The following is a 13,047-nucleotide window of genomic DNA, read 5'->3' as shown; positions in this document are numbered from 1 at the left end:
GTATGAGCAGCTGTGAGGCCAACAATGACAGAAAATGTAAAAATATGTCGTGTTCGGATTAATTTGCACGCTACTGTATTTCAGTATTAAAGAAATCCCTCGTGTCTATTTTTAAGTCTTCCTGAATGTGTCATTTATTTCCATATTTGGCATATCTGTCACAAACAAAGTAATTTACTTTCCTGCATTACGTTATCAGTGTGTCATTACTAGACTCACTACTCAAGCAGTTATTCTCATGACTCACCTCTGCAAGGTAACCATCTGACGTCACAATGACTGTAACTGTCATTTCATTTTTCGTGATGGTTCCAGTCTTATCCGAACAAATAACATTCACACAACCTACAAACAAAAAACACATTTCGTTAGTGGGATATTTTTTATACTCATAATTTTCAAAATATCTTAAACCAGAGTTCGGTTATGGTCTCAAGTTGTTTTCTAAACTATTTTTGGTTGAAAGAATTTATATTTGCATCTCTCCTTACTCACTAAACTCATCTAAGTGGCAACATATGAAATGAAATAGCATGAAAGGAAAAAAAAAGGAGATACTTATGAATTCATTTGTAGACATTCATTAATAAATCTGTGAACATGTATAAACTTGAATTTAATAAAAAAAAATTAGACATCAATAAATCTTGCTTTAAGCTTGCAAATTTGTCAGTTTATTTTTGTGGGAATGAAATAGAGTTAAACTTGTCTGTAACGAATTCACATAGGACCAGAATTTTTTTTTCCCCCAATATATCAGTAGACGGATTTCTGCTATTTACTACTTTATAGAAGAGTACAGGAATGTATTTAAGTATCCACTTAAGTATGAAGTACTCTCCAGCAATTCACAGGACGTTATAAAATCACTTTTACAATCAAATGGAATAATGGGTGTTCATTTCAAAGTGTGTCATGACGTCACTGTTGTGAGTCAGCAATTTGAAGCGAGTTTCAGCTTTTATGTCAGAGAAGTTGCCTATTAATCAAGGCGTTCAATCTGAACTTGAGAACGTGTACGGTATAACTTGAACGTCGTAGCAACAGATGGCGGTCTGTACGGTCTGTGTGCTACCATAACCTCTTTCGAACTGTGTTTTGCTCGGCCAAGTCATACGCAGGGTATTCGTTATCATCGGTTGCGTACGGTAACATTCCACAACACAAATCAAATGCTCCGTGTCCATGTTGACCGTCCAAGTTAATGTCAACAAATACGTAAGTAATCGTCTTAACCCTCTCCCCATATCCCGACAGTAAGAAAAAAACTCACCTCAGTACGTGTTTCCAAACAGTTCACATTCCTGCCACTACCTGCGTTACCGTACGTATCGGTAAGGACTCTTCAGAATGAACGCCGTACTTGCTAGGCAACTTCTCTGGCACATAGGTAATATGCCTCTGCGGAAGTGTAGGAACATTGAATTCTCTACAGTCGAGCCGTTCTTATTTCCGGCATGGCCACGCCTTCTCGACTTTTGGCGCGAAGAAGGTAGGCAATAGCGGTGTTGCTAAATCTCTGTCAAGCCAATAGTGAACGGACGCAGTTCTAATAGCTGGTTGTCGAACAATCAGTCGGTATTGTTGTTAGTGCTGTGTTATCGCCGAGTTTTCAGCATCACAATGCCGCGGAGGAGTCGGAAGACCATCAATTCGCAAAGCAGAGAAATGATTCTTAGCGTTAGAGATTATTTCGAAAATGAACGTAAAATAAGAGTAGTTTATTGCCTTTAATGCAAGTGGTGCAATGAACAGCTGATGCGTGTGATGTGAACAAGTGCACGGTTTCTCAAATAACGACAGAGAAGTACGGACAATCCGGCAAAGAAGAAAATAAACTGAGAACTATGTCGGCGGCAGGTACTAACAATGACTGTAGCGATCTAGGCGTAGCACCTCTAAATTGAACAATACCGTTAGGCAAGGTTCTTCGTGTAATTTTTTTATGTAGCAATGACTTATCATGACAAAATTTTTAATACTAACATATTTTACTTAATTTACAGGTTGTGTGGTTTTAGTTATTCATTCACATAAAAAATGTTTATTTATTATATTTTACAGCTTTCTCCCATTTTAGTAATTTCTAATATTGTTTCTGTATTTACGAAAATCGTTACTTCAAATGCTCGGAAAAACCAATTATAGCACAACATGGTAAGTCTTCTGTGTCCTGGGATGCTAGGATCAACAATAACAATAATATATAATATTATGTATTCATATATTACTAATTATTTATCGTAGGAAATAATTTTTCGTTCGATGTTTAGGACTAGACATGTGCTAAAACTTTGTTAAGAGTACAAGGGTAGACTTGACAACGCAGTAACATCCACCGTGAGGAAGCGGTATGTCGTCTGCATAACCTTGACGACAACCACTGCCAGTGAAGCAGCGTGTCAGCTGACCAGAAGCTGTCGTGTGATTTGCTGCCAGAAATAAGAACGGCTCGACTGTAGGCTCATCGACTAGCCACATGACGGCATACAGCGAGCCATGACACACTTTGAACTGAACACCCAGTATAAGCAGATAATAAAGCTCATATATTACAAAATACAGCCAAAACAATTTCAACAGAATTATCTTCTATCATACATATTGGCAAAAAAATATGAATATTATATTACAAAGTACTAATAATGTTTCTCCCTAGTTATCGACTTTACATTAACAAAACCAAAAGTAATCTTTTTACACTTACCTAACGTTTCCACTGTAGGCAGTTTCTTTACAATGGCATTACGTTTTGCCATTCTCATAACCCCTAGAGCCAATGTTACTGTAACTACAATTGGGAGTCCTTCGGGAATTGCTGCCACTGCCAAGCTGCAATAAGAAAGGTGTCTGATTAATGACAAAATGTTGTCAGCTACCGGTTACATAAAAAATATTAGAAAATAATGTAGTAGCAGTAAAATACATATACCCTAACACATGAAAACTTAATTCAATTCAATTCAGTTTATTTGGCCATTAGACATACAGTTTTAGGCTTCGTCAGAATACATTGAAAAACATATAAATACGAGGGGGATCCAGGAAATAACGACCGTACTGGTTGCAACAAGTCGCCATTGTGCATTTTGTGTTACTTCAAAATGAACGACGTGATTGATAATCCCGCCGACTGTGAGGTGAGGAGTGTGATTCGATTTTTGAATGCCCGACATTTGAAACCTGCAGAAATTCACCGGCAATTGAAAGAAGTGTATGGTGATACTGTAATGAATGAAAGAAATGTGAGAAAATGGTGCGAAATGTTCAACAATGGGCGAACAAATGTCCACGATGAAACTCGACCCGGACGCCCATCACTCATCACCAGAAGACCTGAAGACTAAAGTGAACGACAGAATCTTGCAAGACAGGCGCACATCACTCGACGAATTGCATATTGCCTTTCCTGACATTTCTCGTCCTTTGCTTGGTGAAATTGTGTCACAACATCTTGGCTACCACAAAATCTGTGCACGATGGGTTCCACGGTAACTGAGGACCAACACAAAACTCAGAGAATGGCCTCAGCATTGACATTCTTGATGCGATATCACACAGATGGAGACGCCTTTCTTGATCAAATTGTGACTAGTGATGAGACCTGGGTGTCTCACAACACCCCAGAGACCAAGCGCCAATCACGTCAGTGGCATCATCCCTCATCACCCAAGAAACCGAGAAAATTCAAACAGACTCTCTCAACACAAAAAGGCATGGCTACTGTCTTTTGGGATCGCAAAGGTGTTCTTTTGCTTCAACTCGAGAATTGCTGGATCAATTCGGTTGGGAAATCTTTGATCATCCGCCCTATAGTCCAGACCTTGCTCCTAGCGATTTTCACCTTTTCACTAAGCTGAAAGACTTTCTGGGTGGTACGCGTTTTGGAAGTGATGAAGAGTTGAAGAAGACAGTGAACACCTGGCTTAATGAACTGGCGGCAGAGGAGTGTAACACGGGAATTCTAAAGCTAGTGAACAGATACAACAAATGTTTAAATGTAGGTGGTGATTATGTAGAGAAGTAATGGAAGCTTCAGTTATGTAACAGACTTTGTTTTTTCAAATAAATATATTTTTTTTAATTATTACAACAAAACGGTCGTTATTTCCTGGTTCCCCCTCGTACATTTTAAAAAACACTAATAAAAGAAACAGTAAAATTTAAATAATACAATGAAAACATGAAATAATTTGAAACCTTTAAATTAAAGAAAACTAACTAAATTGCAATTAAACTTATTTATTAAAATACAATTTCATACAAACTTGTGTTGAAAAACTCAGCAACAGAATAAAAAGGATTATTTAATAACCAATTGTAAAATCTAGTGTTGAAGCTATTGATTGGTAATTTATGATATTGACTTAGGAGCTTATTATATAATTTCATCCCCATAATTAAAAAGTTTGTGTTGCTCTTGAGTAATCTACAATATGGAATATTAATTTGTTCACTATTTCTAATTTCATGATCATGTATATCGGCCACTAATGAGTAATTGTAGATATTTTGTCGAGTGTAAAGTACTAGATCATAAATTTATAAATCTTCTCACCATTCGTGAGCTGCCACAAGGGACAAAGAGTACTTAACCACAGAAATTTTTACAAGTTCATTGAACCATTGATTTTGTTTTAACAATGAAATTCCTACAAGTACATAGCTGCAAATGATTTTTTTTTTTTAGATTAGTGGAAATATACCTATTTTTAGAGAGGTAAGTATTACAAAAAAGTAAAGAATGTTACTGAACTTAGTTTCATTTCGAATATAGGTGATGCTTCAGGAGAGCAATTGATCCTTTCAATGCAGCTAAGGTTACAATCGGAATAATAGATGCAGGTATTCCAAGCCTCTTAAACACATCTTTCATACAGATTTATGATTGTTAAGATCCGTGATTGTCTGAAAAGTGGCCGACAATGTTCCAGATAGTTTGATTTACATAAAATTCTAATGACTTTCTTTTGTAAAATCAAGACGCTTCCAATATTGGTTTCATTTCCCCAGAAAATTAGGGCATATCAGATTATCGAATGAAAGAAAGAAAAGTAGGCACATCTTAAATAATTTTGAGAAACTCAAGTCGTTAATTTCTTTAACAAATATAAAACTCTTGATAACTTTGTGCATATGTATTCGATGTGCTTATCTGGAGTCTATAAAAAGTCCTAGAAATTTTGTGTAGTTGAGCCTGTTGTCCTTATTTATTAGATAATTTAGGCTGAAAGTTATGTTGATAGTTTTTTCTTGATTAAGCAAGAAACCATTAGATCCAAACCATAAAGCCATCTGTGATAGAGTGTCTTTGAGAGCATGTAATTGATTTAGAGCAGAGGAAGAACATAGGAAAGTAGTGTCATCTGCATACATAATGTTATTGAATTCTGGAAGGTCATTTATTGCTATTAAGAATAATAGAGGACCAATTGTATATGAAAGTCTCCTTACCTTACACCAATAGTGAACATGTCCAAAATAGGTCTTCCTTGAATCCAACCCAGTATCATTATGAGACCAATTATGCAGAAGGAGTAGAATGATAGTTGTGTGCCTAGTATGTCCATGCTCTTTTGGAGAGGAGTTTTCGGCGCTTCTTCTGCTTGCATCATCTTGAATACTTCACCAAATTCTGATTTCTCTCCCGTGTTCACAACAATTCCCTGTTCAAAATATTACAAAACTGTATTAGTAAATTTACACAAATCACTATTAAATGTTCTATCACTAAAGTTACTACAATTTTTATAAAATATGAACAATAATATCTTATAAATAGGGGGCGGATGTTGATGAAAAGTCATCATCTTATTTTTCACATTAGGACGATGTCTAAATCCTTTCTATGTCAATATCAACGTAAAAAAATAATTTTTCATACTGCATTTTTTTAATTTTTTGAACTAATAGATCATTTTTGTATTTTTTTCGACATTTTTTGGTCATTTTTAGTACTTTGAAGAACTTTTAGATCATTTGGAATGCATTTTACTTTCTTCTTTCTCACCAAATAGGTCAGTAGTAATTACCTACTGAATATGTGAATAACAGTGAAGTTTGAGTTTTATAGTTTGGAACAGACTCCGAAGTCCATCCCTCATTCCACTGAAGGCTTCCACTTCACACAACAAAAGCAATATAAAATGCTTGACAGCAACTTAGTTTAAGTGAGGGCTTTGACCGCTACTGTTCTTTTGTCAGTATGAGGGTGTCTTTAGAATTTATGTTTAGAAGGTGGGAAACTTCCACCATGTCCTGGACAGGACGTTGTGTCTTCAAGATGGTTCGGAAGGGATGTCTACTGTAATAGACAGTATTTTTAACACAAAGATTGCAAGAATGCACGCTGCCCACAATTTGTTTTGTCATTCACACTATCTCATCTGGAAGATCTGGTAACAAAAGCGAAGAGCGGAAGGAGTAGTAGTAGGAGGAGGAGGAGACGGAGAATGAAGGCACTGACATGGACCACCCCTGATTGAAACACATTGTAAACCCTCATTAAAATCTATAGTTTTCCCTTAAAACCTTTATTTTGTTGCATGTTATTTTCCTTTATCTTAGCTAAATTCCGGGAAGTTGCCTCCTATCTCAGAGTTTTGCAGGGCAGTCACTAAAACAAGGTGACTAATTTTTAAGAAGTTGTGGTGCGAGTACGGTGAATAATATTTAAATATCATTTTCTTTTAATTTTAAGTCATTTTCCATTAGTTTAAGGGCATTTTAATAATAATTTTACGTAGATTCTTAGGTCATCAACATTCGCCCCCTACTTTTAAACAACCCATGGTACTTTTTGTAAATTTATGAAGACCACAACCACATTAAAAAATCAAAATAAAGATCTCAAAAGGCTATAATAAATATTTCATTTGGGTATTTATTCAAGAAGGATGTATTCTATTACTACCAAAATTATGCAACTATAAATTAAATTATTTTGTTATCGAATTCATTAAACTTTTGAACTCTTCTCAAATTCTCACCAAAAATATCTAATATTATTTCAGGTTTTCATTTATTGTGTGGATGACAACAATTCTATTCTTTTCATCTATAGGCCTATATAACAATCAACAACCTACATCAACATAGGAAATTCATGCTATCCCCAGACATCACCCCAGCCAATTTTTAGTATTATAGATTATACGAGAGGGATCCAGGAAATAACGACCGTTTTGTTGTAATAATTAAAAAAAATATATTTATTTGAAAAAACAAAGACTGTTACATAACTGAAGCTTCCTTTACTTCTCTACATAATCACCACCTACATTTAAACATTTGTCGTATCTGTTCACTAGCTTTACAATTCCCGTGTTATACTCCTCTGCCGCCAGTTCATTAAGCCAGGTGTTCACTGTCTTCTTCAACTCTTCATCACTTCCAAATCGCGTACCACCCAGAAAGTCTTTCAGCTTAGTGAAAAGGTGAAAATCGCTAGGAGCAAGGTCTGGACTATAGGGCGGATGATCAAAGATTTCCCAACCGAATTGATCCAGCAATTCTCGAGTTGAGGGAGCAGTGTGCGGGCGGGCGTTGTCGTGAAGAAGCACAACTCCTCTCGAAAGCATTCCTCGCCTCTTGTTTTGGATGGCTCGCCGTAGTTTTCTTAAAGTCTCACAATAACGATTTGCATTGATCGTAGTGCCTTTTGGCATGAAATCCAGCAAAAGAACACATTTGCGATCCCAAAAGACAGTAGCCATGACTTTTTGTGTTGAGAGAGTCTGTTTGAATTTTCTCGGTTTCTTGGGTGATGAGGGATGATGCCACTGACGTGATTGGCGCTTGGTCTCTGGGGTGTTGTGAGACACCCAGGTCTCATCACCAGTCACAATTTGATCAAGAAAGGTGTCTCCATCTGTGTGATATCGCATCAAGAATGTCAATGCTGAGGCCATTCTCTGAGTTTTGTGTTGGTCACTCAGTTGCCGTGGAACCCATCGTGCACAGATTTTGTGGTAGCCAAGATGTTGCGACACAATTTCACCAAGCAAAGAACGAGAAATGTCAGGAAAGGCAATATGCAATTCGTCGAGTGATGTGTGCCTGTCTTGCAAGATTCTGTCGTTCACTTTAGTCTTCAGGTCTTCTGTGATGAGTGATGGGCGTCCGGGTCGAGTTTCATCGTGGACATTTGTTCGCCCATTGTTGAACATTTCACACCATTTTCTCACATTTCTTTCATTCATTACAGTATCACCATACACTTCTTTCAATTGCCGGTAAATTTCTGCAGGTTTCAAATGTCGGGCATTCAAAAATCGAATCACACTCCTCACCTCACAGTCGGCGGGATTATCAATCACGTCGTTTATTTTTAAGTAACACAAAATGCACAATGGCGACTTGTTGCAACCAGTACTCACAACATTATGAGAACACATGTTAAGGAAGCCAGTTGACCTTCAAACAAGGAAGGGGAGTCAGCTGCGTGGCTGGTATGCGCGAATGGTCGTTATTTCCTGGATCCCTCTCGTACATGAAATGGGGGGGGGGGAATGGACAAATTTCATGAGAAGCATATGAATTTGTTACAAATTAAAAAATTTGGTTTCACATACCTTGCCATTTCCACAACGTACTAGTGTGCCCATGAACGCAATATTTTTCTTGGATGTGTGGCCATTTGTTTTCAACACTGGAGTAGTCATTTTAGCTGCAGGTTCGGTTTCCCCAGTAAAGCTGCTCTCATCGATAGCTAAATCAATTGCCTGTAAATAAAAACACCATCTGTTACAAAGTTACGTCGCCACCAGCATAACTCCGTTGGTAGATATGTTTGTCTGCTGATCTGGACCTGCACTCGAACGTGGGTTCGATTCCAACTTGGGCTGATTACCTAGTTGGGTTTTCTACCCCCAGGCTTTCCCCAAATGTAAGGCGAATGTCAGGTAATCTATGGCGAATTCTCAGCCTCGTCTCTTCAAATACCATCTATCACCAATTCCATCAACACTAAATAGCCTAGTAGTTGATATAGTGTCGTTAAATAACCAAGTTTAAAGAAAAAAGTCGATTTAAAAGAGGAAGAAATCAATGCTGCACTATTTAAAACAGTATAAGTTGCATTCCTTCTACTGCTGTTAAAGCCTGTGTGATGTATCTTGTCTCACTGTGAAAAGAGAGAGAAAGGAGATATGTCTTACTTCGTCTGTGTTGTTATGGCGATAGGGGGAGTGGAGCGAAAGGGACTAGTTAATACATTCTGCAGCACAAAATAAAATAACAAAATATCTCTCTTCGTACTGTGTAGTTCCGTCACTGAGCTTGTCTTTCAAGAAACTGAGTTCCGGCAGCCTGTACAATAACAAGGTTTTATTTGGACTAACGAGAAGAACGAAAGAGGACAAAGTCGACGTTTGCTACATGAGCGAAGGGAAGGAGCAGAAGAAAATCATCCCAACTTCAAGGACGGAACAAGTCATTGTCGCAGATCACATGGTAACAGGAGCGAATAGTAGTGAGTTCAGAAACCCACATGCTGACGTACGAGGAAGTGTAGAGGTGATGACACATCGAGAAGATAAGTGTAACGTGATCAAGCAGCGTAAGCAGATTCCTAGTCTCCATACGATGGCAGTAAGGTTAGCGCACTCCAGAAGGAATGCGGACAAGAACGGAACAAGAAGCACAGGTGTTAAAAAAAAGGCGAGTGGGGATAAAAAGAGAAACCAAGAGTCAGGAAGTGATAGGGAAGAAAGTAGTGAAAAGATTAAGGGTGCGAGTGTGAGTGGAAATCTAGGATGTGGAAGTGAAAGCGTGGGGGGGAATAAAAGAGGAATAGAAGAAGAAGAAGAAGGAAATAGAAAGAAAGACAGAGATAGAAATAAAGCAGAGACAAGCAGTAAAGAAAGGTCAGAACCTGCGACAGCTGAGGATATAGCAATGTTAATAGATACGATTAATAAATGTGGGGATATGATCAAAAAGTGCTAGTAAAGGGTAATTGTAATTGTAAATGATAGAGAAGTATAGGGGAGCGAGAAAGTGTATAAGCTGATGTGTAGAGAGAAATATAAGATTTATAGGAAGTGAGAGTATTGTGAAAGGTTTAGGTGTAAGTGGAATAGAGAGAAAGTTGAAAGTGAGCGCAAATATGAATGAGTGAAAAGTGAAAAAGGGTTAAAAGAAATGAACAAGTGACAGCATAAAATTAGTACTGACATTTGAACGTTGGAACAGTAAATGAATATAAGAGACAGATAGGAGAAAAGGTCAAAGAACAAATAAGGCAAATAATTCAATATGATAATTTGTAGAGAATAAGTGAAATTGAAATCTAGTGAATAGTAGTTAGAGGAAAAAGGGGGTTTGAAAGGCATATATAAATTTAGATATATTACGATTAATGATCAAATAGAGAATAGCAAACGAAATGTAGGAGAAATACTGAAAGGGAGATTGAACAAGTAATAATAAAAAAAGTACATAGTTTAATTGGTAGAAGTTGTGTAGACATGTACTGCAAATATGTGTTAATGTAAGTGTTAATGGTGGCACCGGATACAGAAATGTGAGGTACACCATTACATGTAAAGAAGTGCTGTGACCAAATATATCAAATATCAAATATCAAATAACAAGGTTTTGAAAGGAATCCTGAAAATTTACAACCCTCCTATAATCTCCACCCTCATTTGAAGGGACTTGGTTTTATTGCTAGCGAGACAAGATAAACCTTACCAGGTATAGTGAATAAAGAATTCACAATGTTTCGAAGATTGGCTCTATCTTCGTCGTCAAGTGAAAAAATGGGATGAGAAGACTATCCTACTCATTTTCACCTGAAAACGAAGACAGCACGTACACTAGCTTATAGTGACTTATTAGCCAGTTGTTTGCCATTTTGTTATGACTGTGTTGTTTGATGATGTCCGTGATTAATTTCTGGTGAGTTCTACAATAAATAATATTACCTGCTGTGAAGTTGGTGCTGAGATGCAGTTCCTTATTAAACAAATGTGCTGCACGAATTTACTTTCTGAGGTTTATGGGTATGATGTTACATGTAACAATAAAATTAACACGATTCTTGTTGTGATTAATGGCTTTTCGTCTAATTACTGCAAGTTCATTAAGTACGAATCTACAGGAAGAACAATTTCTCGAGGTAGAGTTCCAATGCATTCCAGAACTCATAAACTTGTGAATAAATTCAAGCAACAAGTTCAGCACTAAATAAAAGGATCGAAAAAAAGTCATACAATCAAACGTGAAAAGCTACAAGACATTCGTGAACGTCTCGAGCAAACTCCTACAAAATACTCAAGAAAACTCTCATAGCAAGCTCAGAGAACAACCAGAAAAATATAAAATTTAGTGACTGAAGAGTAAAGTCTAAGTCTTTGAGATCCCTCTGCTAGAATCATTTATTGCAATTGGTTTCTTTAATCAGTAGATAGATGTGCTCAAATAAGGTTTTTTGTTTAACATTTCGAGCACCTGCTGTAATGTAAGTAAAGTAAATCCGTGGCGCTACAGCCCTGAAGGGCCAAGTCCGACCAGCTGCTGCTGACCTCACGTCCACATGCCAAAGCAGAGGTGGACGATCATCCAACCAGAATGGAGGTATCGTGTGGTTAGCACGATGATCCCCCCAGCCGTTATAGCTGGTTTGCTGAACTGGATTTTTGCTACCTATCGTACCTCCCCAAGTGCATCACGATGCTGGGTGGGCACTGGTTCCATACACTGGCCGAAATTTCATGAGAAAATTTCTTCCCCCATGAGGACTCGAACCAGCGCGCATTCCGTAACGCGAGTCCTAGGCGGGATGCCTTAGACGCCTGCGGTAATGTGGTAAGTCGAATTATTCTTTTTAATTCCATTTATTAACAATTATGGGATCAAAATAAATGTAAACAAGAAGAAAAACATGGTTATCAGAAGAAAAATGAAGAAAGTAAATGTTCGAATTATAAATAAGGCAGTAGAACAAGTGAGAAACTTCAAATACTTTGGGTGTACTGTAGTAACATGAACTGCTGCCACAAAGTCAAAAGAAGGACAGCAATGGTAAAGGAAGCTTTTAATAGAAAAAGGAGTACTGAACTGAAATACTGATTTCATATTTTAAAAGCGATAAATGTTGAATATCCGAAATAAACGTAAGTTAAGCAAAGTCTATTCATTATGTATATTTTGTAATTTGTGTAAAAAAAAGTTACAAACAAACAAACAAAAAGCGTTTATTGACTTGTGGACAATTGCTATACCTGAGTTTGTTATGATATATTCCATACTAAACACCAAGATAGTGAAATACACTCATACACACCTCAAATAACCTGATATCCGCTGGCACTCTATCTCCAACATTAATATGTACAATGTCTCCAGGAACCAGATTTCGAGCAAGAAATGTTTCCAGTTGACCTTCCCGTAAACTGAAGAAAAAAAGAAACATCCAAATTTCAGTAATAATGTACAGCACTACTTGAAGAGAAACAAAAACAAAATATTTATACAAAAGAATAAATAACTACTACTATTATTTTATTTACTCGCAGATCAATTTGAGAGAGAATAAACGGAAATTTTTCTCACATAAATTATGCAAGTATTCATAGGAGACATATTATCTGATAAGCAACAGTCATCATAAAGTAACAGTGTGAGTTCAAAAGCTTCATCACTAACTACAGCAGTATTATTACTCTTAACCTAAACTGCTAATTCTACACCAGGACCATGTAGTTGGGACTGAAGGATAAATCTTTGGTCAGCGGGAAATGGCACATAAGTAAAAAAAAGTCGATTTTTCTGTTGTACCTAATGACATAAGTCAAGTATTTTTTTCTAATTTTTTAAATAGGCCTAATAAACTTTTTTGTATTTTAAATTGAAAAGGGTCTTACTTAAACCAACATACATGAATTTCATTATTACATTTATATTCAGTTAAGGGTCAGACTCCAAAGCAGCTATTCTATCAATAGTCCCTAAACACACACCTTCATCTCAAACAGCAGAAATAACTAAAATGCTCTCTCAATTAATATCACTCAATAAAAGAATTGTATTCCAATGGATACG

General features: G+C 36.8%; 1 protein-coding gene across 5 annotated transcripts in view; it reads right to left on the bottom strand.

Moving 5' to 3' along the window:
* The window catches only part of SPoCk (secretory pathway calcium atpase), a 279,585-nt gene that overhangs the window by 34,528 nt on the left and 232,010 nt on the right, over positions 1–13,047 (bottom strand). For all 5 annotated transcript variants that reach the window (XM_069831982.1, XM_069831984.1, XM_069831983.1 and 2 more), the window contains 5 exons: positions 12,290–12,398; positions 8,574–8,723; positions 5,455–5,666; positions 2,708–2,832; positions 248–345 (listed from right to left, as the gene is read on the bottom strand). In XM_069831982.1, the coding sequence (XP_069688083.1) occupies positions 248–345; positions 2,708–2,832; positions 5,455–5,666; positions 8,574–8,723; positions 12,290–12,398 (694 nt within the window). The remainder of the gene's footprint in view (positions 1–247; positions 346–2,707; positions 2,833–5,454; positions 5,667–8,573; positions 8,724–12,289; positions 12,399–13,047) is intronic.

Source organism: Periplaneta americana, chromosome 7 (genome assembly GCF_040183065.1).
Source record: "Periplaneta americana isolate PAMFEO1 chromosome 7, P.americana_PAMFEO1_priV1, whole genome shotgun sequence".
Lineage (NCBI taxonomy): Eukaryota > Metazoa > Arthropoda > Insecta > Blattodea > Blattidae > Periplaneta > Periplaneta americana.
This window is presented reverse-complemented; position numbering and strand designations above follow the sequence as displayed.